This window comes from Melampsora larici-populina (genome assembly GCF_000204055.1).
Source record: "Melampsora larici-populina 98AG31 unplaced genomic scaffold MELLAscaffold_120, whole genome shotgun sequence".
In the NCBI taxonomy this organism is placed as follows: Eukaryota; Fungi; Basidiomycota; class Pucciniomycetes; order Pucciniales; family Melampsoraceae; genus Melampsora; species Melampsora laricis-populina.
The window spans coordinates 24,501-52,255 of NW_006768884.1; the positions used below are offsets into that span (position 1 = coordinate 24,501).

The window sequence follows — 27,755 nt, forward strand, 5'->3', positions numbered from 1 at the left end:
AGTGTAAAATTATCATGGCATGAAGCTAATCAACCAACATAATAGTGGTTGATTATGATTTAGTATATTAGTGACAAGTCGATGAAATTGAAAACTTAACACTGATGAGCTGAATGTGGAGGTACAGGATACAATGACAGTAGGTGTGATTTTAAGGGATATACAGAGGTTAAATCTTCTATAGAGTGTCAAAAGGGTATGGATTGATTGTATGAGATGGTGAAAAAAATAAGGTTTGGAAGACAAACACAGATGATAAAATAGGTTTGTACAAGAACAGGGCAGGGATTAGTTACTATCTAACATGCCTCAATCCAAGATGATAATGATAAGTTGAAAAGATGAAAAGAGACCAAAGAAACCCAGGATGTACGTGAAGGTGGGTGTGATCAGGATACGGGTTAAAATCTTGACACTGTCAGACAAGCAGAGAGGATTTGGATAGAGATACAATCATACAATTTTTGATCTGAACAAAGTAGGTAGTCAATTCTGAGAATGGAATGACATCAAAATAGTTGTTGGTTTAAGGAAGGGTGAGTGATGGAAATTTGAGACCAACTTAATAATTTTCAGATCCAAAAATAATAAGCTGAGCAAGTAGGTTGATTAATCTAAAGAGATGACCCAAAGAATACCAAATCTATGATTGTAAAGTTTTCCAATGAATGCTGATTGAGTGAGCACTAAGAAATTTTGAAGTCTATCAAGAGGGGACTGAAGCAATGTGCGGTCAAACCAAAATCCATGACCACCAAGATAAAAAATGTGAAAGAGTGAAGCTGAGTAAAATCAAAAAGTTGATATGGAGTTGTTTTTGTAACAGCTGTTGTATGATGGGATTTGAATCCTTGTTTCAGATTTTTGAAGAAGGCAATACACATATCCACAGAGAGTTAGGCAAACAAAAAGAAAGGATATTCAAAAGTGAAATTTCTTGGATAAATCAATTAAGAAATAGCTAAAGAGTCAATGAGAAAAATACAGCCTGATGACAGTTTGGATAAGAGCTTGGTCGGCGAGGCTCGATTTGAAGAATTCACAACATAAAGGTTGTAAAACTTTGTTGAGTGAGTTGAAGTGAAAGAGAGGGAGAGAGGGAAAGTGGTTTGCCACAATCAAGTGTTATAAGGTCAATAAATGAGCCAATAGTTTGAGACACAACTTTAGAATATTGGCAGCCCTTGATAGGGTGGATGATTGTTCTGATAACCTGTTCATAATTGGCAAATTTTTGAATCTGGCTTATGATTTGCTATGATGTATTCATATGCATTTAGATAGCATACTGTTACATGCGTTCGGAAAAACAATCCTAATGATTGATGGCGTATATCGAAGGGCTTTTGAAAAGCATAAGAAGATTGGTCCACCTTGCTTGAAAACATAATTCAAAGTGCTTTTGAAACAATCAGACATTTGCTGCAACCAATAGCAGCCGTGGTTTTGAAAAGCATAAAGACACAGGTTTGCAGGCCATAATCAAGAATGTAGAAAGCATCGTTTACAATGCTTTGATGCGAAAAGCTAGCATATATGCATTCAAAAAGAAATGATATTGATTGCTTTTGAAAACATTGTAACGGGTCAACAACTACATGACATACATAGAATTGCTTTTGGAAAGGAAAGAGATTACAGAGAGAATGCGCTCAATACAATAAACAGTGCTATTTAGGGCACGTTCACTTAAGCAATTTCTGGTGAGAAATCACATTCTGCAAAATTTAAAGTGTCTATTTGGTGGTGTATGTTTCATTTTTGCATTAAAAATTTTACAGAATGTGATTTCTGGTCAGAAATTCCTTAAGTGAACGCGCCCTTAAAAGCATACCGTTATTCGTTCCAGCAATATGAAGGGTAAAAGCTGATAAGAACAATTGCATTGCTTTGCAAAAGCATGGGTGAAGTGCTGATGAGGAGTATAGGTCAGAGATGTTTTAAGCACATAGGCTGATAAGAATTGCTTTTCAAAAGTGTTTGAAAACCAGACATAAGATTATCGACAGCGTAAAAATACAAAAGCTCACAAGCTCAAAAATAAACATGTGGCTCAGGTTTCAGTGCTTTTCAAAAGCATAAGGAACAGGTAGAGATTACGGGATAGGATAAGTTGAAGTGCTATTTAAAAAGCATGAGGGGTGGCGGACGAACATTTAAGGCATCTACGGAGGTAAAAATAGCTCCATTGCTTTTGAAAAGCAAGGTTAGATTGCTATTGAAAAGCATTGAGGTGTTGGTTGGGGACGCCAGGAGGGTTCAAGCTTACAAGAAGTGCTTTTTAAAAGTGTTTGAAAGGCCCACATTACCAATTCAAAGCTTACGTGTAGAAAACGGTAGCGCAAGAAAAAGGTATAAATAGAGGGCCAATGGATCAGCCAAAATAGGATCACACACACCACATTCCTTGGGTCCCTCTGGTCAAATGACCTTGGGATACCCAGAAGGGGAATGCGTTAACTTAAATCCCTGTAGCACCTCCACCTTAGAGCATAAATTCATGGCATAGTTGCTGGCCAAATTTTCTAAGGGGGGGCTTAGGGATTTAAGTTGATTTAATCAAGTTTACATGAATCATCCACAAAAAGTTAATTACAAAGAGATTGGTCCTATGTATAAGACACACGCTCAAGGTTGTTTGAATTGAGGTTGTTCGAGTTGACTTTGTTGGACAGTTTTGAGTTAGCTTATTCTTGGTTTTGAATCAAAGAAAACAGTTTTTGATGGAATCAAAGATGGTGTTCGATTCGGAATCGAAGAGAACAGGTTTCAATGGAATCAAAGATTCACAGTTTTCAATTTGGTGTGGTTTGATTTAGGATCAATCAAACAGATGGTAAACAAAATGATTCAAAGTCTTGAATCATTTTTTTCAAATCTTTTCGCTGATCTTTTGCTGTCCTTACTTTGAGGACCCAGGTATATTTCACCTGTCAATTGCACGATGGCCAGGTGCTGAGCACCCGGCGTGAGCTCGGCAGCCGATGCCAGCCTCACAGAGGACCTGGATGGCAGGTCGGTATTTCCTTACTTGACCAACCTGTCATCCAGGTCCTCAGCATCTGAAAGAGCTTGGATGCCGATCATCCATGCTCTTTTGAATGCTGACCACCTGGATGACAGGTCGTCCTCAGACAGACCTGAGGTGCCTACCGATCGGCTGGTAAACCACACTACGCCGATGTGGTCAATTTTTTTCATGTGATGGCTATGTGACGGCCTGGGTGAGAACCACATGGCCTCCCTCATGTGCCTGTCACGTAAAAACATCTGATAATTTCATAGCCCCACCACAAGATGCCACTATGCCTCGTTTCAGGTGGGGCCAGTTGAAAGTCACCCCGTGGTGTAGTTATTCTTCTTACATATGTCATCATGATACCAAGTGTGTATCTGCGAAATATGCACACATCTTATGAAAGAGGCGATATTGAAAAAGAGAGAGACTAATCGACAATAACACCAAAAAATAGAAAGATGAATAAATTTAACTTATGTCTTGAGGATCGCAATAACAAAAAAAAAGTCGAACATAGTGAGAAAAATAAAAACAAACAAAATGATAATCTGTTGGTGCCAGGTAAGTAAACTTCCCTTTCTAAATGATTTCCAATTGATTTTTGTTGAGATATGATGGATGAAGTTCACTGCAATAGATGAAAGAAAGTGGCCATACGGCGAGGGACTTTGTTTATAAGCATTTCAAATTCAATCCGCCATAATCATAACCATACTCATCTACATCTTGTTGTCATATCATGAAATTATGATGATGGTAACACGCCATATGATTGAGATGAGTTTGCTTTGATGTTTCTCGAAGCGCAAATCCTTGTAACAGAGATACACAAGTCCAAGTGACCAAAAAGAAACGCTATGACGTTATAATAGGTTATAATACACCTACAAGCAGTGCTATATAATGAATAAAGGGGGTCTGGGACATCTAATGCTCACAAAGTAGTGAAGCAAGTCGCAAGACACCTTTCAACCAGCGAAGAGAGATTGTGAATGAAGATTAAATTTTGTGGTCGTATTTAGCATCGAAGAGAATGACCAGACTCGTGAAGCAAGGAGATATGTAGTATGATGACGCGAGTACGGAAGCCGTGACGTGAAGTGACCGCCACCGTTTTTACAAAACTTCGGTTTTCGGTTTTCGGTTTTCGGTTTTTGGTTTTCGGTTTTTCGATTTTCGATTTTCGATTTTTGATTTTCGTTTAATTTCGAATTGCCGATCTCCGACTCCGCATTTTCAACATCACACCACCACCACCACCATCACACCTCACCTCACCTCACCGTTCGCACCACCACACAACACACCGATTGCTCGTCATCACCAGCTACCACGATAACCTCCACCGAGGTCATTTCAACCATCACCACCCACCACTGACCTTTGTTTTTTCAAAGGAACACTTATTGTATCATAATTCACTCACTCATTCAAATCAATTGATATTTAAATCAAAATTCACTCACCCATTCAAATTAATTGATATCATTAGATCAAAATTCACTCACTCATTCAAATTAATTGTGAACATTAGATCAACCTTGTAATTAACTTAAAAGCATGGTGCAAATAAATGAAATACAGGATGAAGTTCTTGGCCCAATCCTTCTTGGCTACTGTGAGGAGGGTATCACCCAGGCTACAATGGTCACTCGCCTTTCGGACAATCACAATATTGAGACAACTTTGCGAACCCTGCAGCGTATTCTCAAGAACTTTGACCTCACCACCGCTCGAGCATCAATGACTCAGGAGCAGAAGGAACAAGCTTACCCTCTACTGGAACAATACTACACCTTCGGCATGACACGTCTAGAAGCCATGTGTGCAATTAATGATACATATGACATTCCTATCAATATGTATAACATTCAAACAATGTCAAAAGACTTGGGTATCAATTGGCGACGTGATCATGTACAACAAGGCCGTGTGACGGTGGATCAGGTGGTAGATTTATTACTGGAAGCAATTGAAGGTGAAGATCGGAATGCAGGATATCGAACTATGCAGCAAAACCTTGCGGTTAATCACCACATCAAGATCAATCGTGACACAGTCTATCAGTTGATGCGTGTAATTGACCCTGAAGGAATCGAACTTCGCCATCGTGGTGTTCTCAAGCGACGGATCTTTCACGTTCCAGGACCCAATCATCTATGGGCTAGTGACGGGCACGATAAACTTAAGCCATATGGGATATGTATTTATGGTTTTATTGATACATGGTCAAGGAAGGTTTTGAGTCTTCGAGTTGGGCGAACAAACAACAACCCACGAGTAGTTGGTCTATATTTTCTAGAGCTTGTTTCTGCTGTTGGAGGATTCCCAGTCAAAACTTCAACCGATCATGGAACCGAGACTGGTGATATGGCTACATTTCAAGCTTTGTTTACACACATTTACGCTGGGGAAAGTGTTGAAGACGCATTGAGCCATCACCACTACACCACTTCTACTCACAATCAGAAGATAGAGTCACTTTGGTCACAGCTAATGCGCGCAAAGAATACAACTCTACGTGATGATATCAAACTGGCTATTGATACCGGGATGTATAATCCAAAGGACCCACTTCAGAAGTCAGTTTCTTACACTGATTTCAGCCTTTTTCTTTTTTGTTTCTTTGCTAATGAATGTGATTTCAAATTTTGTGTGTAGGGCTTTGTTTTTACACCTCTGGATGCCTTTAGTTCAACACGTGATGAATTCATTCATGGAAAGGAAGAACACATACCGGACTCGCAAAAACCCAAATTCACACCTCCCAACTGGAGTCGCACCCAATACATGTTATTATTCTCCTGAAAATTATGATGGGACTCAGGGACTTCATCCTGTACCCCTGGAGGCAATTGATCAAATGATCAATGATCAATATCCAGACCGTGCAGATCTTTTGCAAGTTTCTCCTCCTCAGTTCTCCCTGCAAGTCGGCATTTTAATCCAACGGTTAGGTGTTCAAGAAGCCAATATCACTGTCAACAATGTATGGAAAGTTTTTGAAAGGGTTTTGCCCTTGTTGCGACTCATTGAGGTAGAGTTTGATTTAGAGGGGTTTTATGAAGATGAAGATGTGTAATCTCACATTTGGTTTCAACAAAGATTGAATAGGATAATCACCGATTTTATTTCAACAAAAAAAAGTAGAAGTATAGACAAGATTTATACATTTATTCATAAGATTCTTTCAAAACTTTCCAAAAAAAAATTCTCTATTAAACTCTGTTGTCCAAATTGTATAGATCAACCATCTACTTCTTGAGTTCTGACTGCCATTTTCTTGCCAAAGTGAGGCCTCACTTTTTGCACCACAAGTTGCACTTGTGTTGAGATATGAAGAGCTTGAGGCCATCATAGTTCAAGTTTCCGCTCCCGAAGGATTTACTGTGTTCAAAATAATGGGGAAAATTAATTCACGTTACTAGTTTCTTTTTAGGATAAAAAAAGAAATATGAACTACACTCACTCAAGATCAATGACTGCTGGGTCAGTGAGTGTAGTACCAACTCCCTGTAGGTCACACACAAAAGAGCGTCCCTGATTCTCATTCAAATCATAATGTGACATTGCATGAAGCATTTCATGAAGTGGGTCACCTTCATTTTTGGATTCAATAGTGAAATTATTGTTTCCAACATACTTCACATAGTCACCTACAAGTTCCTCTTCAAAGATCCATAAATTTGAGCTATTGTTTTTGAAATCCATGTGTGATTCTTCAGTACCCACGATTTGCACAACCCAACGCTTCACAATCTGTTTTACAATATTCAAGAAGTACAGAGAGAATTTCTTGTCAGCTCAGTTGCAATTACCCAGCCTGATGAATGAAACTGAAGAGAATCTTACTCTCAAAGTATTGACTAAATCCTTCTCTAGTTGAGTAAATTTCTCGTTACTCAAAACATTGGCCTTAAACCTCTCAATAACACCTTCAACGTGCACATATGTCTGTGCTTGAAGCTGATACTGCGCCAATGGACAGTGGTCACCAAACACCTGCTTAGCCACAACACGATGAGCTTGAAGTGCTATAAGCAATTCTGCTTTATAGCACTGCATGAATCGACCCGCACCAATCAAAGATTCTCGATCGACCCGGAAAGAGATGGCGACTGGTTTGAAGACGGCTTTTCGGTTTTTAGTGATCAACGAGAGTAGCCAGCCTTCGTTCCAATTCGCAATCGGGCGAGGAGGGTATGGCAGGATTTCCTTCGCCGAGCGGGCTAATTCATGTGTGTTACCAAACATTTCAAGGTACATAGCTTACAGAACAAAAAAGAAGAAATAATATCAGGACCATCACACATCTACAAGAAGCTCTACAGACTCACATTCATCACACTCTAACTGCCCGACCAAGATATCGTGAATTGAGAGTTTCCGAGTCGTTTGTACACATACACACACGGACTTCTTTCAATTGTAGTAGTAATTGAACAAAATGATGAAGATCGAGGTTGAGTTAATCAACCTCGATAATAGGATGTTAATATAATAAAACAACTTACTTTCGGTCCATCAGCATCAGCACTGTCATCTCTTTCAGGAGGAACTGGTTGCTGAAGTTGCACCAGTTGAACTTGTGCCGAGCTTGCAGAGTTGACGTGTATGATTTCTTCAAAACGATCTGCTTCCTGGTCTTGAGGTTCCGAAATCGACACTGTATCGTTGAATCGATCGAGCAAGAGATGTGATGATTGGAGATTGTGATTCTTGATGACCGGCCGGGTACCTTTTGAAGGTTGAAACCGGACAAGTTGCTTGAGAGATTCATCAACTATAGAATGATGATGATGATCATCATCATCATTGTCCGATGAATGATCGGCTCACTGGCGTTTTCGCGTGTGAGGATAGGGTTTAGGAGCCGGATCGAGTTCCGGAGACTCATCCAGTGCCTCTTCATCAGAGGTAAGTTCGTATCGATTCGTCCGTTTTCGACTTCGATCAGGTTCAGGAGAAGAATCCGATGAAAGAGTCGCAAGGTATTTCCTCATATTAAATAACAAGCCAAATTTAGTTTTATCGAGCTTCTTGGTCTTGCACTTGCTGATGAGAGTTGTTTTCATTGAATCCTGTGTCACTGATACCCCATTTTCCACGATGATACAATACGTGGATGAAAAGTCTGGTGGCAGAGCACAGATTTTGTTATCTCGCTGCTGAGTCTTTGATGGGAACGCTGAATCCTTGGCTTCTTGTAGGTAGTATTTGTAGACATCCCAACCAAGAGAGAAAAACCAATCTGCGCTGTCGAGGTTGATTTTGAATTTTCGAGGTGTTAGACCATGTCGTACGTAGTTGGACTTGCCGGTTCCACTCAGGTAAAGAAAACTCATCGAGATTTCAATTTCAGAAGTTTCCTCTTCAATTACCTCCTCAATTTCCTTCTTCTTCTTACCCTTTGGCTGACCTACAGTGCGCCTTCCAGACTGGGATGCGCGAATGGACCCTTGGAGTTGTGAATTCAATGCGACTGGTAAATAGTTGGGTTTGAAGGCTGGCTGAGTGTCTCCGCCCTGGAACAGCTCTTGTGGAAGAGTTGAAGCGGTTAAAGGTGTGTTCCGAACTGAAGCGGAAGCCGGATTGGTCAAGGTCGAAGCCGGATTTGGATGTGGAGCACGAGTTGGGATACCGGACTGAGCATCATTGCTTCCCTTACACAGTTGGCATTTGGAGTTGGTAAGGAAGCGATAACATTTGCCACAACCCAAGCACTGAGGTAATGTGCACATTACACTCGTGTCCTCTTCCATCCTCTGGCAGCGACCACAAATTGGTGTGGTCATTCTTGGAAAGTGAACGCTACAGCCTTCACATTCTACTCGATGATCCATTATCAATAGTTTTGAGCGTTTAGATTAGGAATTAAAGAGGAATTGAATGATTTTGGTGATGGAGAGAAAATGTGAAGAGTTCTTTGGCCAGCTCGGATGAAGGGAGGAGGACACGTAAAGCAACCATGTTGAAAACTTTCATGGACTGCTCAGAAAGACGCAACACAAGGGGTCACTTTTAGGCTGCAATAATGACAGCTTCTTTGCCAGGGGGCACGGTAGTCTTATAGATGCAGGGGCTGGTTTGCAAATATTGGCATTTGTACTTAAAAACCTGAAAAGTCGAAAAACCGAAAACCAAAAACCGAAAACCGAAGTTTTGAAAAAACGGTGGCGGTCACTTCACGTCACGGCTTCCGTACGCGAGGGACACCGTGTCACGTATGTGCATATTACTCCCTCCATGTAAAGCTCCGTGTGTGTTGTATCCAGACTTGCTTTGAGACCGCCTCACGCCAATCTATGTATGGATCCTTTCCAAGACATCTTCTTACTTGCCTCCGTCTTCGAATATGGAACTTATATCACTCCTCAAGATTGATTCCTGATCCGGAACTGCTGACTACTCTACTCGTTGAGTAGTTTTACATCAAGTTCACCGGACTGATGGTCCATGTTATACCCAGAAGAAAAATGGAAAGTTCAGGATGATCAACTTATGGTTATCAACTCATCATCATCATCAACAACAAAAAAACAAGCAGGAACCTTCAAAATGCATGAACGATGATAGGGGTAAAAAAATACATTCAATAAGGTATATACATATACTTCTTCAACTCATACAAACCTTTAAGAAATTAAATAACCAGAAACTAACACCACGGGTCTCATCATGATTTTGAAACTTTTTTAGGTACACTAAGTTTACAGAGCTTGACTTACATAAAATGCAAAAAAATGTGTGATTCTGAAAATGATTTGACGCAGTTTGATTATTCAGACGCCCAAGATTGATTAGCATGAAAGTTCCAAAGATCTTTAGAAATCATATCAGCAACGTTCCAAGCCGCTAGTGTTTCAGTTTCCATAGTGCTCATTAGTCTTTCGAATCCATTGATATCTATTCGCACAAATAAATCACACATCAGCAAAAAGGAAGCAGTAGAATTTTTTTTTCAACCTGTTGACACGAATCAAAAAGGAAAACCACGAACAATAAAGGCCTTCATCAAGTTTCATAGGAGCTAATTGGTTTACATCAACGATCGGATTCAAAACTGGGTAAGCATCCCATTCGATTCTTTTGACCCAGATCAAATTTTGAGGCAAATTGAAGATTTCTCCCAAGGTTTCAGTTGACAGTGTAGCCTCTGAAAACACTAAGAAAACAGGAAATTGACAGAAATTATGAAAACCTAAAGATCTTCTTGAATAAAGCGAAATAAAGAGTGCATACGTTTGACAATATGTAAGTCACCAATCACACCAACTTTAGGGCCCATGTTCCGTAGATAACTAAGGCTGTTGAAGATCGGTCTTTGTCCTTTACCTAGTACGTTTCTCATCATTGTTGAATAAATCGTCTTTGGCATCTCTTCTTCTGCTGGTAGTCCAAAGAATTTCCCAGATGGAGTCGTGGCATTCGTGATGACAAAAGTAACGTGTAAGTGAACATAAGGTTGATTTGGAATCTTTGACGAAACATCTGCCGTATCGAATTCGATTCCAGTTTGATGGAATGGAGCAGCTATGATCACCGCGTCGAATGGACCAGATTCGGATGTTAAAGAATGATTATTGGCATCCCTATATGAAATCGTGTACTTTGATCTCTCGTCCGTAACGGCGTTCAAAGGTTTCACTTTGGATATTCTTGTCACTTGGTGAGCTAGATGAACAGTCGCACCACTTTCAATTGCAAACTTTTCAAAAATCTGTCGATTTCCTCCTTTCACACTCATTCCATCCGAACCAGCTAAACTGACTAATGTCCCTAACGCGTGTATATCAGAGATATCTTGTCCATAATTCACGCGACAAGCTACAGCAGCTAATTCGTTGACAGCTTGAACATTGATGCCTTGTTCCTCGATGAGTTTCTTGCTACCAGAGAGTGGTAAAAGTCCAGCTAACTGACTAGCCTCAGCCCAAGCGCTTAAATTATAATACGGACCCTTTGTGATAAATTCAGATTCATAGATTGCCTTATATCGATCGATCATTTCATCCTTAATACCATTCAGCTGATACGGAGCTCTACCATATCTCCAAAACATCTTAGCTGTATCTAACCAACTTTGACCAGTCTCTCGAAAAGCAAATTCAGTACCATCCCATATCCCAAGATTACCACCATCATTCTCATCAAAAGTTTTGAGTTTCAATTTGAATTGTTTGATCGCTTTATTTAAATTTAAATTTGATTTGACAAATATACTTGCACCTGATTCAATAGGTTCAAATAATTCTGAATCAAATGGATAAATTATCGTACTTCTTCCACCAATATAAGTTGAATTTTCAAAGATTTCAGTTGAGAGTTGATGAGCTTGATTAGAAGATTGTAAAAGGTGAGATAGAAAGAATGAAGTAGATGTTCCAGCTGCACCAGCTCCGATGATGGCAATTCGAAACATTGATGTTGTTGCTTCTACTGATTGAGATGGTGTTGAGAAAGTGATTTGAGATTGAGGTTTGTTTGATGATGAAGATAGAAAGATGAAACAAGATCCCAAGAGGGCGACGACTACTAATTGAGTGAACGAAGAAGGTGGTGGCATTTTGAAGAACGATGAGTCGGATAGTTTAGTTTGAGATTTCTTTGTTCGTTGAGTTGGTGAATTGTTGATTTGGTTCGAGATGGATGAGTTGAAGTCAAAGTTGAGATCTGAGTGGAGAAAGTTGAGAAAAGAAATCGAAAATGGCAACTTGACAGTACCTTTCTCGGTCTTAAGGAATTACAAATATGTACATAACTCAACTGCCCTCAACATCCTCAGCATTCTCATCATCTCATATGTATCATACAATATCAAATTGGGTTCAGAATGAGCATAAGCTGAGTCGAACCAGCCCTTCACTAAGCTGCTGTCTAGAAGTGAGCCAGCGTGAGCAGATATATGTACAACTTAAACCTAGGATATCCTCAACCTATTTTCACTTACTTGTCTTAAGGCGTCATCGAATATTTTTGTAAAATTTGCCTCTTCTATTTACTATTCTCTTCCGGTACGAGATGTTAAGAGATTGTTTTTTTTTGGTGTAAGGTGTCACCTCGCCTCTAGACACTCAGTACATGCTGATAAGATAGAAAACTTGTGTCAGTTGACTGATAAGATATGACCAACTTGTGAGGGGCACATTATAAGGATCATAATCAGGGCATGTACAGTTACGTTCTCGGGGTTGGTACAAGCTGAAAATTTTCCATCCGGTCACAAAGGTTGGATCTTGGATAAGTCACTTTGTAATACCGTAATGTGCGAGTCTCGAAATACTGACTGTGAGCTTGGTATGATGCGTTGTACTGGTATGATGCACAATGTTGATCACTTCCACCTTTGTCGCTGGGTCCAAGGTGACAGCCGGTCATCTCAACCCATTGATGGCCTAAGATGGAAATGCGCAATGATATACGTGTGTACTGTCCGCGTGCATACTTTTAATTCGAGCGATCACGGAAGAGGTATACGTCAGCCGTGGGTGGGCATGGGTATGATGAAACTTATGCTGGTGTAAGGTAAGGAAGATATAAAAGCTGTCACATACCTGCATTGTTATTTTTGCCAATCGCAAAGCCTATGTCACACTCAAAACCTACCTCACCTTCGCTGCCTGACACCTTCGGGTCATTAATCCTTATCGAAAAAATCAAAAAGCTCATTTGAAGGAAGAAGTAGAGTATTTCGAGTACAACGAGAGATGAAGAGGAATAATCACTGATCATGTATCTCAACTTGCAAGAGTATAGAATCTGTGAGATTTTACCAAGGAAAGATGATCACAAAGGACCCCTATGAAGGATACTATATGATATTCTCCTAGAAAACCCAGCTTCGGGATTGAGTTTAGGATGCTTCCTCCAGTAACTATGTGAGAAGAAGCGGTACGGAGCGGTGCGTAAGGCCTCTCGCGTGCAACATTCAGCTTTCTGGTTTGTTACTACCTATTAGTTCTAACTCAAGATGGGGAATAAAAGAATAAAGACAGCTCCAATTCCTGAATCCATCACGGCTTCATCACAATGAATTTTCAACAAAGCCAACCAGAAACTCGCGTTTGAGGACTCGCATCTTCATTATTCACATTTATTTCTGCAAAATAAAGTATAAGCTCAGGAGTTGATATCTACATTTCCACTTGTCCATCTATCTCAGTCCGACTCCAACTAAGCATCCCGGTGATCCTAGTACCATATTATATCAAACATGCCTCTAAATTGGAAGCTGAAGCTTGAAAAGATCTGTCCACTAGGCCTAATAGTGGTCCACTCACAGTGTGAACAAGTATGTCTTTTGAAATGCGAACATATATGATTACATCGATAAATATCCCACTCTTCATCCCGCCTTTTCAAGAGTCTTCATGAGAATCAAATGAGAAATAACATATCCAAGAGAGATGCTATAAGGCTCTGTGCTAGGAAGTCCTGACTTTTGTGTAGTATATCACAAGCAGTACAACTCTTTGAAGGTGTATGTCACAAAGTGGATGGCCAACATGAGATAAGTACATCACAGATAGGTATGGGCAAGGGAATGGTGGAAGCAGAGCCTGGATGTCTCAATCATTCGCCTGATTCAATCAAATCAAGACATGAGGATGTGTTCCAGAAACAAAGTCGATCACGCGCGACGCGACTCTCGAAGAATGTCTCATTTTTTATGTGCGAGAAGATACAAGATGTTGCAGGATTGTGTGCTTTCATGACCACAGTATCCGGATGCAAGATTTACATACTGGAAAGAAACAAGCTCATTTCAGTCAAGAAAGCGTTTGAAATGTAAAAAAAAGTGACTGACTGATGGGTCGCACAGTAGCAAGAGTTCCAGCGCATACATACGTTTTTTGTCCAGAGTTGGTACAGGCTAAACATATCCCATTCAGGAGAAAATGTAAAGCAAGAATAAGTAACTTGATGGAGACCAAAAGTTCAAGACTCTACTGACTGTAATCAACGGTTGGCTCATTGTAATCATATGTTGCACATTGTTGGTTACTTTGGCCTTTGATTGGAGAATGTTTGAGTACGCAGCCACTCATTGGCACCCATGGTTGATTATCTGACGTTGTAAGTCGAAAACAAATTCCCTCTGATCAGCTTCACGGTGATAGTTCATGTCGTAATGATGCTCAGCTTGGAGAGGATGTACTTACCATCAGTTAAGCAAGTGTTAGGTGGGCATTGATACTTCCTGTTGAATTGACCTTGCATCTTGCATACTTTCAGATTGAGCAATCGAGAATCAGGTTTACATTAGTCGTGGGTGTAGATCATGCTTAGGTGTCCAGGCGATGAAGGGTTGAATGAAATCACATACTTCCATGACCATTTTCGTCTATTGAATATCCTCCATTGCACGCCCAGACTGTAGCATCGCCTTCCAGGCCATGAATCCAAAGGGAAAAGATCAGAAAGGTAATATTGAAGAAAAGATGGTGCATCTTGGGTACAACGTGAAGGGGAAGAAGAACCACAGATGAGGTAATTGAACTTGCAACCGTCTAGGTTGAGTACACGAAGAGAAAACGATCTGGGAGCCCGGAGGAAGCACCTGGAAGTATGTTAGATTCAAAAAATGTTGTACATACAAATTGTGGAAAATGAATTTACTTCTTTTCTTCATACAAAACTCCGTTTCAGGAAATTGTGTTCAAGGGGTTTTCCTCTGGTATGAGCAGAAGCGGGAAGCAGAAAGCGCCACTGGCGGTACACAAGTCCCTCGCACCAGTCGTCCCTGGAACCGCGGCGTCTCGAAGAACGTCAATTGGAATATGTATTCCAAAACGCAACAGTCCTATTTAACGCGAGTGAGATAGGTATGAGAGGTATGATCCGGGAGGAAGCGACTTATCACACATGCTTGACCTCACCTTATACATAGCGGCTTCAGCGCTGGGCTTTTTTTCAAATTTCTTGTGGTGATGATATTGAAGTATGAGGCACAAATTGCCTTGGTTAGTGAATGTGAGGCCGGGGCAGGGGTCCAATGCCTCAAGCATGACTTCTTATTTAAAACACCTCCAAGTCCATACTGCCTTTGATCTAGACAACAAACATGTAGATTTTGAATAAATATCACTTACGTGGAAATTTTGCCAAACAAACAGTAAAGTGATTGTGTTATTCATAAAGCAAGAACATGCCTTGATCAAGACCTTTTGTTCCGTTTGGATGATATTGGAAACCAGACACAGATTTTGACATAAAAAAGCTTCATGATGATAGAATCTCAAAAGCCTCCATAAAATTGACCAAATGGATCTTTTTGGATCCTATTTTGTGGAAATGCTGATGGTCACAACTTTGACTATTGTGGAGTTTTGTGAAGACTTTGATTTTTGGATGAGGGTCAAGATATATCTACTCTATCTCAAAGCTCAAAGGTTTTATGCACAAGAGAATTAAATTTGCTATCTCAAAGTTTGATGACAATTGGTATTTTAAAATTTAACTGAGCACCTCTTGCACGGCCACCTTCACGCCCTAGAAGAGATATTTAATAATGAGGTAAGATGTTAATATCCCGGGAATTCATCTCCTTAACCTCCTTCTATCAATGTGATAAAGAATGACATGAACTGATTGACTGAAGTCAATGAAATGTGATGATGAACTTTTATGCAATTCCCGGCGTTGTCTCCGTGCAATCGGTACAGACTGGTAGAAACAAATTCTTTTCAGATAAGAAATGCTTTCGATGGAGGAAAAAGATATGACTGACCCATGGGCGGCGCAGTTTGAGGAGTATACTTGCATGTATAAGGTGTATTGTTGGGGTTATAACAAGCTGAACGTTACACATTCAGCAGAAAGCAAAATCAGTGAAGTTGACGAGAACCGGGAAGGATCAAAGATGTACTGACTGAAAATCGGCTTGATCCATGAATATTTCACACATTGTTGAGTACTGACGCCTTTATCGTTTGAGTTGGTCAGCTGGCAAGGGTACCACTGAACCCATTGGTGGTCTGAAATCCGATGCATAAAATAGATACACATTGATTAACATTCCAGTGAGATGGACATCAGAGATGATGGATGATGATATAGGTATTCGAAAGCTCTTTACAATCAACTTGGCAGCTTGAAGGTTTACAGCTATATGTTTGCCTTTTAGGGATCAATGACAGACAATCTGTTGATGTGATCAATAACAAGACAGGTCTATGTTAGTGACACTTGACGATTATGCTGAAGTTGCAGTGATAAAGGCAAGAGAAATCTTCAACGAGATCACATGCCTGAAGAGTCCTCATCGAGGGGTGAAAACGACCCGGTGCACCAAACAGTCTCGCCCGCCTCTATATCATGAATTAACAGGCAAGAAATCAAAAAGGAGATCTTGAGGAGGCCGTGAAGCATTCTTGGGTATCACAAGAGAGCAAGAAGTACGTCAATTGGATTTGAGGTGTCCTAACACGCGCAACAGTCCTGAAAAGAGTGAAGATTGACAGAGAGAAAAAATGATAAGGGAGGAAGTTCAGGTAAGGAAGTGGCCCGATCACAGACACTTGCTGACCTCAGGTTTTATTTCATAGAAATACTGAACTTGTTCCTCCAACACACGGCTCCCGGACTTGGCTTTTTCCACCGGCGCGAGGAGGAGTGGAATGTGCCACCCACGTTCATTTTTTGAGTAGTGGTGTTATTCAATCCAAAAAGTTTTTGGCTTTGGATACGCAAGGACTCAGGAGTGACCAGAGGTGACCAGATGACCCCGCTTTGAGGTTGATCAACAGCCAGTCCCTTTATACACCAACCTACATCAAGCAAATCAATTGAATAAAGAAAATGGACGTGATCTTAAAGCCAAAAATCGAATGACTGAAAGTGGTTTCAAGGTAAACAGCCCGCTGCTAAGCTTAACTAAGCCCCTCTCGGACGAGCGAGTAGTCGAGAGAGGGGCTTAAATGGGACTCGCGTTTCATGGCGGGAGAGCTCCAGAAATTAAGTACCTTTATGTACTTTTCTGGAGCTCTCCTCAAATACTCATTGTGGGATTTCTCAAGCTTACAACCTCGTACCACTTTCAGCAAGATTTGTTGGAAGTAAGGGTATTCAAAACGGATTTCCAGTTTGTTGCAATGTGTAGCTGGCTATTTCAGACCAGGAGGCTGAAATGGCAGCTTTGTCGGAAACTACCAATTTCTTGACAAAACACCACAAGGGTTTCGTCTTTGTAAAAACAATAAAGGACCTCGCGCCACCGGGATAAGTGTCCCTCGATATCCAAGGGTTTTGATGAATATCTTAAGGGTTTTAGCTTTTATCCATTTCGGCGGCAGTTTCGGCAAAGGACCAAACATCCAAATCTCGGTGAAGGCCAGTACAGGCCTGTACTGGCATGCTTAGGCTGTTACAGGAGGACGTAAGAAACCATTTGCGCAACGTTTCCTGAAAGCGTCACAGCTCTCAGTTGTTGATGAAAGTGGTACGAGGTTGTGTAGCTCCTCATGAAGGAGAACATACCTGAACCTTGAGAAATCCTACGGTGAGGAATTGAGGAGAGCTCCAGAAAAGTACATAAAGGCACTTAATTTCTGGAGCTCTCCCGCCATGAAACGCGAGTCCGATATAAGCCCCTCTCTCGACTACTCGCTCGTCCGAGAGGGGCTTAGTTAAGCTTAGCCCGCTGCCCAGGTCACGAAGGTACTCAATCGAATGAAGAAGCGACAGAGAAAGAGCCCCTCTTCCGACGCGGCCACGTCCGCTCTCGAAGTCGAAAGAGGGGCTCAGTTAAGCTTAGGTATTCACACTTCTTGCTTCATTTATGGAAATTCTTGACTGTTTTATTTGAAAGTGACAGTCACCATCGAGAAGTTTTTGAACATCACCATATTACATTTTCACATCCAAGTTCACCCAAGTGAGCCAGCCCTTTGACAGCCCATTCGGTCTCATCAGTGCTGACTTCAGATGGATTAATGTCGTATCCCAAGAGATCTTTCAACATCGACCAGGAACATGAGAGTAAACGAAGCTTTGACCAAACCACGAGGCTCGCGAGCGTAGCCGCTACCCACTGTCCCATGTCCTGTAACGCAGTGGATCGCAGTGGGAGCAACGTCTGTAAGAAAAGTGACCTTTTTCCCGCACTCTTCAAATAGAAATTTGTAATGCCCCAAAAGGATAAACAGCAAAAGTATGAGATTGTTAGAATCTGTCACACACTGGCACACATCCCTGTGGTTCCATCCGATGAAGAAGAAGACTTGACTTCCCTTCCAAAGCTGAAAATTGATCCGAACGCATTGAAACCTATTGAAACACGTTCATCAATTAAAAGTGTTGTCTCGTTCATCTAATAACCAACAACCTCATCCAAACCCCGCAAAGAATGGGCAAAGCACACAACCATTGTCTCCCGCTAAATATCAACCCTCTTTATCATTTGTAAAGTCTGCCGATTTCAACTTTCTTCGAAACCAACCAAATCCAATCTTACAATATGATCTCATTTCATCAGTAAAAAAGAAAGCAAGCGGTGGAAATACTTTCTACCATAGGAGAAGCAAAACAAAAAAAATTACATCTCTTTTTTTCATGAAATGTTTAATCTTGAAGATATAATACATATATGATCTTGCTTCCCAATTGAATTGAGCTCTTGATTGAAATTGTTGAAAGCGATATTGTGTCATCAAGACAGATGGTATATGTATGCTCTTAACCCCAATCAATCATCAAGTGTCAAAGAAGACTATGAATTGAAGAGAAGGATTAAAAAGAGGTCGAGATTACTCTCGTTCTTTGTGTCAAAGTGAGATCGATTTTTGAAGTCCTAGCGAAAACATTATCAACAAATCAAGATGGAATGTATATCCCAAGCTCTATCATTGACTTAAGGCTGTTTCATTTAGGCATCTTTACTTCTCATCTTACAACTTTTTGTCTTTCTTGTCTCAAAACAACTTTTTGGTTCCACATATAGAAAAGAACTCGGATCAACTTAAACGTTGGTACTCGGCTAAGATTGAGAATGTGTTGATGAATCCACTTTTATGAAATCTATTTTTTATCCTTTCTCTTACATAGCTCGTTATTACAATTGAGGAGGTGTGATGTGCTCAGCTTTGGCCGTCTGGTTGGGTATGGGTGAGGCAGTTTGTGTTGTATGGTTTGGTTGGATGGCTTGAATGTGATGGATGGGTTACATTTGGGAAACATCGACTGTTCACTACGCATCAGTGCCTCTATGAAGCTGCAGAGCACTTCAAAAGATGCGCATGGAGTAGGGCTATCAGATGAGACCAGACAGAGCCCGGCATCATGTCTCACGGCGGCGTAAATCGCGATGGCGCAATTTTTTTTTCGACCTCCAAGGCCAAAAACCGACCCTCGATTTTTGGCCCTTTTTTGGGCGTTACATTGATATATCTTAGGTAAAATTGGTGCTACCAGGCTGCGAGCTAGTGCATTTGAAAGCCTTCATTCTGGTGCATCTTTTGTGCTCCTGTAGGTATTGATAAAGTGCAGTTTAGTATCGAAAAACTACGTCAACAAAAGGTCGGTTTTTTCGTAAGTACCCTCCATGGGTGTATTCCAGGGTCCTGTTGTATGGTTTGGTTGGATGGCTTGAATGTGATGGATGGGTTACATTTGGGAAACATCGACTGTTTTGGTTATTCCAATGTGCTCGGTCTGACACCTGGTTGCTGATGTATCTCGCGGTTCGGTGAAAGCAGACGGAGAACTTAATTCAAGCATTACGCTTTGGTAAATCAAATACATGGTCGGTAGCCTGAAGAGCGAAGAGGCTCTAAAGGCTTGTGGTTTGGTCAGAGCTTCGGATTCTCTGAGGAACATCACTTACCCGAACGTTTTGGGGAACTGAAATGAGGTTTTCGACAAGAGTGTACTTAGTAGATCGATCGAATGAGAATGAGATCTTGGTTGATTTAAATCCAAGAAATGAGGTTAAAGTCTACTTTACTAAATTTAAAGTTGTAGTGCATACACTCAGATCTACATCTACACTTCAAGTTCCTGTTTACCTAGCTTCCCTATGTTCCTGTTACAAACTATTTAACCATCATCAACATCCTCATCCTCATCCTCATCCTCATCATTCATTGAAGCCATTGGCATCAACAATATTATAACTTGAAACTTATTTCACTTTGAAAACCAATCAATTTATATTTAAATTTAAATGTCATTTTGGAAAACTTAACTTTATCCTTATCTTCATCTTACAACAAATCAATCAAGAACAAATGACTTCAAATCAACAACAACAACGACAACAATCATCAACAGCACAGGAACCATTATCAGAACAAATTGAAAATCAAATTAACCGTTCATCAAATCACAATCAAAATCATGACGACGATGATGACAGTAATGATCAAGAGCCCACCAATGACTTGTATCCCCAAATTCATCAATCATTATCATCATCGACTTCTCAGATCAATTCTTCAAGTTCAAACATCAATCTTAATTATGATAATGCTAATCAGGGTATGGTTCAAATCTTGAAAGCAATGCAATTTAGTCAATCTTATCATCAAACCAATCCAACTTCAACTTCATTTTTACCTAATCCCTCAACTCGACAAACACCGTCATCATCACAAGCTCAAAGTCAATCCAGTGCGAAACCAACAATCAATTCTCCAATCGCCACTTCATCTTCAAACGATGCAGATCAACTTCAAACTCTTCATCATCCTTCAAGTCCTCCTTCACCCTCGAAACACTTGACTCAATGTAAGCTAAATTCAATCAGCTCGTTTCATTGTATCAGAATTGACATTCTTATCTCCTTTCAGCTTCTCCTCATATTCCCATCGAATCCTCAATCTATGCCATCCATCGATCATTTTCCCATCAATTATTCGAAGAAAATCCCCAATCGCATTCCAAACCCTCTCCTCAACATTCCGATCAAGATGATCACCCCAACTCGACTCCTTTCTCAGCGGATTTCAATCACCAATCGAATCTTGGTAAGCTCTCCAATCTTAGAAACAAATTCCAATCACATTCCTTCTTACCAAACCCGGGAGAAAGATACTTGATCAGACACTCCTGATCCGCATTCCAACTGACACTGCTATTTCCACTTCGCTCACACTTCCGCATTCAAACTGTTAATCTGACTTCATTGTTGCTTCTCTCGATCTAACTCCATTCAGATTCCCATACACTCAACACGCAACATGATCAACTCCAACGAGGCTTACCTCCTCAATCGAGCTCCTATCAAACTCGTCATCTTCAATCATCACACCTCGAGCCAACATCATCCTCTTTGACCTTGAAACATCCTCCTCAAGCTGCTTCTATACCCGAGATGTCAAACTCAGTCATCCCTATACCTTCGGATTCACATACACATCGACCTAGCAGATCAAAACGGAAGCTCACTGATGAAGAACGAAAGACCCTCTTAGCATCTAAACTCAAGGAAATCTTCAATTTACCTACAAATGAAGATGTCTTGGGAGAATATCCCTGTTGGCTCTTTCGTTCAGTCTTATTGAAAGGTTATCTTTACCTTACCACAAGGTATCTTTGTTTTTATGCTTATCTAAAACGAACTGAAGAAGAAGAAACAGAAGGAAAGATCATCAGAGCAGGTACACTCGCTAAGCGTAACTCTAGTAAATTCACACATCGTTACTCGAAGCATTGGTTTATTCTCAAGGATTCAATCTTATCTTGGTATCCTTCAAGTTATGAACCTTATTTTCCTACTGGTCAACTTGATTTACATTACTGTACAACAATCGAGTCAAGATCTTCAAATGCAAAGAATCCTCATCAATTCAGATTGGTGGTCTCCAATAAGGCTTATACCTTTTCAACGGATAGTCAACAAAGTCAGCAAGAATGGATCAAGCTTCTCAAAAAAGTCGTCTTCACCTGTCAACATTCGGGTGAAAATGTCAAAATCTCAATCCCTCTGGAGACCATTGAAGAGGTTGAACAATGTCAGTCATTACAATTTGTTGAGACGATCCGAATCAAGACAAGCGAATGGATTGAGAGACGTGACTCGACTATCAACAACACTGCTTCTCAACAACCATCTCAACCATCACCTGATGCCTTGACAGTAACCACCCCTTCAGACGCAATGGGTAGCAATATTTCCGATGCAATTGCTGTACCCGATGATTACTTCTTCGCCTTTGCTGAAGATCTATTGACTCCACTCAATCATATTCAAGACGTCATTGCCCAATTTCGAAACCAAACCTCTTCAGTCACAATACCTCATCCACATCCGCAACCTGATCAACTTCAACCTCGCTCCATTCAAACATCTTTGAACGGGTCTGCGACTACGACCCCCTCTTCAGACTTCTTTATCTCTCCTCCCTCATCAGCAGACCCAACATCACTTCCGCCACCTGTTCGAGATTCGACCCGCGCCGTACCTCACAATCCAGCGGAGTACCCCCCACGCAGGAGTTCATCAACAGCGCGCGCTCCACGCAAGGATTCGACAATTCAAGTTCATTCTCCATCATCCTCTCGCACGCGTCACTCCTTGATCGACCCTAAAACAATTTCGAGTAGCATCACTCAACGAATTCGAAATATTTCAAGCACAAGTAATAAGCTCGTCGGTAGCCCGATTCGATCCACCTCTATCAAAGTTCGTAAACTACAGGATCATACCCGACGTACACCTGTCGAACCACTGGTCGACCAGTTCAATGAAACATCTGATCAGAACTTAAGTGGCTTATCACACACCTCTGCAGACAAAGGTGAAACTTTAAGTACAACTCCACTGAACACTTCGTCGAGTACGGACGAACAAGAGACTAACAAGTCTGCACCATTGGATCAATCATACATCTATCCCCCTGGATCACATCGTAGACATTCGGCACACTCATCCAGTCACTTCACTGCTAGTCCAAAGTATGCAAATGCGCAGCCATTGAGATCCGATGGCCAAACAACCGATTCAGTTAATCCTTCATCAAGCTGGGGTATCTTCCCCGGTTGGTTAAAAGCTGTTCCATCAATCAGTAAACCGGCTAAAGATATCCATTGGAAAGCTGTCGCAGCCGCTAAAAATATCTTGATCGCACCTTTGAGCGGTAGTGGAACTCACAAAGTTGATGATCAAGGAGCAGGGGGCGAAAAGAAACTCGGACCTCATTGCAATACTGTCAGTAGTCGAGTCTCGATCACTGTTACCAATCCGAATCAATCATCGATCAACGACGAATCGAGGGCAAACGACTTACAGAAAAGTATGGTCCTAGTTGAACCCGTATCATCATCGTGTGAACTGAAATCTGGTAGCAAGGTGGACAATCAGGACAAAAATCTTGACACACCTCGAGGTATTTCACTTATCACTGCAAGAGATGAGAAAAAGTTTCAAAAGATCTTCAATTTCTCCAATCCGATTCAAACCGAAGAAGGAGACAATCAGCATGTGGTGAAATTGAGCTTGAAGACCAATTGCTACCTCTTTCGAGGATTGCCAATCTATGGAAGATTATATATCAGTAAACCGGCCCTGATGACTGCGAGAAATTACACGAAAGCCTGTATCTGTTTCAAGGGGCAAAAACCGATATCCAGTTCAATGACCAAGATGATCTTACCATTAGTAGAGATTCTACAGATCCGATTAAAGAAAGGTTTTCGGTTCGGATACCATGGGTTAGTGATCATTGTCAAGAACGGGAAAGATGAAGAAATTTTCCTGGAGTTTCTAAATGAAACACATCAGAGTATAGTCTTGGAGGAGATGAACCTTTTGATAAAAGAGATTAAAAAAGTGGAGGCAGATGGTATCAACCAGATTGAAAAAGGCAATGAAGATGAATCCAAGAAAAACGAGGATGAATTGGGATCAGTATTTAGAAACGACTTGGATGATGAAGACGATGACGATGACGAAGGAGGAGAATCAGATGATTCGGATAATATGAACTTGATGTCAGGGCAACTTGAAGGAAAGGGATCACCTGAAAGGATATCGAGAAGGAAATCTGTGAAGAAGAAAACAGAACCAATCACACCGATCATGTTTCAATCAACTACCTCTGATTTCCTTAATTTCAAACCTAATCGAACACTTCATATCACTTGCCTTACCATCGGTAGCCGTGGTGATGTTCAACCTTATATTGCACTATGTAACGAGTTGGCTAAAGATGGTCATCGGACCCGAATTGCTAGTCATGGTGAATATAAAGATTGGATCGAAGGTTATGGTATTGAATTTGTTGAGATTGGTGGTGATCCAGCTGAGTTGATGAAGATTTGTGTGGACAATGGTCTGTTCTATTCACCTTGACAGTTACCTATGTTGGGTTTGGTTTGCTGATGATCTGCGATCTGGATATGTGATATCAATCTTCAGGAATGTTCACCTTGTCATTCTTAAAGGAAGGACTCACCAAAGTAAGTACTCTTTTTTCCCGCTGTTCGAACATGGTTACATAGACTAATGTCACTCACAAAACCATTCAGTTCAGAGGATGGTTAGACGATTTACTATCAAGTGCTTATGAAGCATGTCAGGGAACCGATCTTCTGATTGAAAGTCCCTCGACCATGGCAGGGATTCATGTAGCTGAAGCTTTAGGAATCCCTTACTTTAGAGCGTTCACCATGCCTTGGACTCGCACTCGTACTTATCCGCATGCATTCGCTGTACCTGATCATAGGATGGGAGGAGGTTATAACTATATGACGTTGGTTTCTCTTTTCCGCCTCATCATTTCTTTCATTCAATCAAGACTAACGATCATCATCATCATCATAATATAGGTATACGGTTTTTGATCAAGTTTTCTGGAGAGCAATTTCAGGACAAGTGAATAGATGGAGAAAAGAAAAACTAGGATTGAGATCCACTACATTTGATAAGATGGAATGTCATAAAGTACCGTTCTTATACAACTTTAGTCCTTCGATTGTACCTATGCCAATTGATTGGTTCGAATGGGTTCATATTACTGGATATTGGTTTTTAGACGAAGGTCAAGGTGAGGATGATAAAAAGATTGATCAAGAATTGATCAAGTTCTTGAATAGGTCTAGAGAGATGGGAAAGAAAATTGTTTATATTGGATTTGGATCGGTAAGAAGAGATCACTCTTTTTTCTCTTGATTGTCTTAAATAGGTTCAATTAATTGATCAGATCACGTTTTTTTTCTCGGAATAGATTGTGGTTCCAGATCCAATAGGATTATCAAAGATGGTAATAGAAGCAGTAGAAAAATCAGGAGTTCATGCAGTGGTATCAAAAGGATGGTCAGATCGAATGAGTAAAAAAGATAATCAACCACAAAAAGAAAATCAAACTAAAGAAGATGACGAATTGATCAATGAATCTGAACAAATCTTTAATTTACAATCTGTACCACATGATTGGTTGTTTCCTAAGATTGATGCGGTTTGTCATCATGGTGGGGCTGGTACTACTGGTGCTAGTCTTAGAGGTTTGTTGGAATTCTCTTATCTTTTGTTGATTTGAATGTATCTTGAAAGTAATGTTTGTTTTGTGGGGTTTTTTTAGCTGGAGTTCCTACCATTATTCGACCATTTTTTGGTGAGTGATTTTATCCATCAAGGAAAAGACAAGAGAAGCATGATTTGAGATTTCAAGAAACTTACGATTTTTTGTTGGAATTGGAATGAATTGAAATATCAGGTGATCAATATTTTTGGGCAGATCGAGTCGAAAAATTAGGAATTGGATTAGGATTAAAAAAGATGAATGTGAAAAGTTTATGTAAAGCATTAGAGATTGGAACTAAAGATGAAGTGATGATTAAGAAAGCCAAGATGATTGGAGAATTGATTAGATCAGTAAGTCAGATTAAGATATAAAGAAAACATTGAGAATAGAGAGATGGGGGATTGATTTGAGTGGTGTGTTTCTTTGCCACAGGAATCTGGAGTTAGTAAAGCTGTTGAAAGTATTTATCGAGTAAGCTTAATTTTTTTTTTGTTGAAGTTGATCACATTCTGACATTTCTTCATTACGTTTTACAGGATTTAGAATACGCGAAATCATTGATTAAAAAGAACAAAACCAAAGAACTCGGAGGAGAAGAAGAAGACCAAGAAAACCAAGAAGAAGAAGAAGAAAATCAAATGGAATCATCAGATCAATGTGAGATTGAAGAATCAGGATCAGGAGAAACAGAAGAAAGTCAGTTGGAAGAATTAGATGGATGTGAAGGATTGGAAGGAGATGATGAAGAAGACCTAGAAGAAGGAGAAGGAGCAGAAGGAGAAGGAGAAGAGGAAGATAATTCATCTTGGGATCATTTATCTCAACCTTCAATGTCACCTTTCTTTGGTCCATTATCATAAAACATCAAAACAAAACACCAAATTATGATGATGAAAAGTAGTTTTTTCTACAAAAGTTTTTTGTTGCTGCTGTGTATTGTCGTTTTGTGCAATTTATTTTGATGTATCTGTACTGTTATATACATAGATCTTTATTTCTTGATACATTGGGTATTATTGTGTTGCATTTTTATTTAGCAATTAGTTTTTTGTTTTGTTTGATATTTACAATTTTGGGTAAATTTTTTGGGATTGATTGTCTTGTCATTTTTTAGTTTTTGAAAGATTTGAAAACTGAATTAATGATTTAAATCTTAAAAACAGAAAACAAAAAGCAATGATTCTACACTGATCGGGTGCAAAGAAATTTGACCCAAAATTGTGCCTCACACTCAGGTGGTGGGCGCGGCGCGTTTGGCGCGTCACAAGGCGCGCCCGGCCAGGCGCGCCGGGCGCGTCAAACATTTCTCAAAACAGGGGGTGGCGTGCCCATACACAAGACTTGGATAATCTAAAGCGTAGGAGGTCTTCTTGGGCCTAATCTTGGGCTAGAGGAAGCCTATGAAATTGTAATTCTGGTCCGTTTGACTTTCAAGGCGGAGAAAGCCCTACAGATGAGCTCATCTGAGTCGGGAGACGCTTAAACTAGTTCTTGAACAAAAACTTTCAGTGATTCTTATCTTGAAAGTGTGGTCATACGGACTTGAAACAGATTTTCTCACATCCCCATTTGTGTTTGCGCTTCATCACAGCCTTGATTGCTGTTTCTGTGAAGATTTTTTCATGTTTTTGATGGTTTTTTGCTTCAAAGGCGCGCCCACACGCCCCCTGCTATTTGGGCGCGTCCCAGACAATGGATTCTGCGCCTGGGCGCGCCCCTGTCTGCCAAATCCGCGCCCACCACCTGACCTCACACCTCCTCTTGAAATCTCATCATTTTTCTTGTGGAGTCAATTCAAACCATTCAATCTCTCATAAACACATAAATAGATCTATTTTTTAATTCCAGACAAAACAGCAACTGGAGTACAATCATAGCTTCCAGTGAAAAGATCATCAGCCACCGGTGTCATCAGCACTCCAGGCTGCATCAGGGCTGTCCAGGATAACAACCAGATTGGCCTTTTCAGGGGTCCAAGCCAAACTGCCCTTCTCAAACTATCTAAAAACAAACCACTCTAATTGACAAAAACCTTGATGTGTGCTGATATCTTATGAGGTTTTTCATTAGACCATTTTTGTTTGCAATCACAGCCAACAAATGTATCTTGAATTTTTCAACCCAAGGTATCATTGGACTCAAATCCTCAGACAGAATCTTTCCAAGGTTTTGATCTGAGGTTTTTTTTTCTAAACAAAAGGTGCATAAGGCTTTATTTCATGAGCATTATCTAATCAAGCTAAATGACAAAAGGGACTAGTTTAAGTCGTTCTCAG

General features: G+C 40.4%; 6 protein-coding genes across 6 annotated transcripts; 1 reads left to right on the top strand and 5 right to left on the bottom strand.

The window, feature by feature from the left end:
* Window positions 1-6,792: 6,792 nt before the first annotated feature.
* MELLADRAFT_84804 (uncharacterized protein) lies at window positions 6,793-8,781 on the bottom strand (the record flags this gene model as incomplete). Its single annotated transcript, XM_007419027.1, has 6 exons — window positions 6,793-6,822; window positions 6,872-7,287; window positions 7,357-7,372; window positions 7,534-7,685; window positions 7,747-7,757; window positions 7,859-8,781. 6 exons carry the CDS (start codon window positions 8,779-8,781, stop codon window positions 6,793-6,795), a joined length of 1,548 nt encoding a protein of 515 aa, XP_007419089.1.
* A 709-nt stretch (window positions 8,782-9,490) lies between these two features.
* On the bottom strand, window positions 9,491-11,690 carry MELLADRAFT_79816 (uncharacterized protein; the record flags this gene model as incomplete). The annotated part of the gene is made up of 3 exons (XM_007419026.1): window positions 9,491-9,925; window positions 10,020-10,184; window positions 10,262-11,690. 3 exons carry the CDS (start codon window positions 11,583-11,585, stop codon window positions 9,798-9,800), a joined length of 1,617 nt encoding a protein of 538 aa, XP_007419088.1.
* A 384-nt stretch (window positions 11,691-12,074) lies between these two features.
* On the bottom strand, window positions 12,075-12,688 carry MELLADRAFT_123789 (uncharacterized protein; the record flags this gene model as incomplete). Its single annotated transcript, XM_007419025.1, has 4 exons — window positions 12,075-12,103; window positions 12,149-12,220; window positions 12,307-12,414; window positions 12,574-12,688. The coding sequence occupies 4 exons, from the start codon at window positions 12,686-12,688 to the stop codon at window positions 12,075-12,077; spliced, it is 324 nt and encodes a 107-aa protein (XP_007419087.1).
* Window positions 12,689-13,728: 1,040 nt separating this feature from the next.
* MELLADRAFT_123220 (uncharacterized protein) lies at window positions 13,729-14,469 on the bottom strand (the record flags this gene model as incomplete). The annotated part of the gene is made up of 5 exons (XM_007419024.1): window positions 13,729-13,763; window positions 13,827-13,892; window positions 13,974-14,087; window positions 14,182-14,247; window positions 14,346-14,469. The coding sequence occupies 5 exons, from the start codon at window positions 14,467-14,469 to the stop codon at window positions 13,729-13,731; spliced, it is 405 nt and encodes a 134-aa protein (XP_007419086.1).
* A 1,175-nt stretch (window positions 14,470-15,644) lies between these two features.
* On the bottom strand, window positions 15,645-16,390 carry MELLADRAFT_123568 (uncharacterized protein; the record flags this gene model as incomplete). Its single annotated transcript, XM_007419023.1, has 5 exons — window positions 15,645-15,685; window positions 15,750-15,815; window positions 15,892-15,996; window positions 16,098-16,163; window positions 16,270-16,390. The coding sequence occupies 5 exons, from the start codon at window positions 16,388-16,390 to the stop codon at window positions 15,645-15,647; spliced, it is 399 nt and encodes a 132-aa protein (XP_007419085.1).
* Window positions 16,391-24,035: 7,645 nt separating this feature from the next.
* On the top strand, window positions 24,036-26,339 carry MELLADRAFT_41206 (family 1 glycosyltransferase; the record flags this gene model as incomplete). Its single annotated transcript, XM_007419021.1, has 9 exons — window positions 24,036-24,288; window positions 24,375-24,415; window positions 24,485-24,708; window positions 24,785-25,097; window positions 25,183-25,459; window positions 25,537-25,569; window positions 25,672-25,829; window positions 25,912-25,950; window positions 26,016-26,339. 9 exons carry the CDS (start codon window positions 24,036-24,038, stop codon window positions 26,337-26,339), a joined length of 1,662 nt encoding a protein of 553 aa, XP_007419083.1.
* Window positions 26,340-27,755: the final 1,416 nt, after the last annotated feature.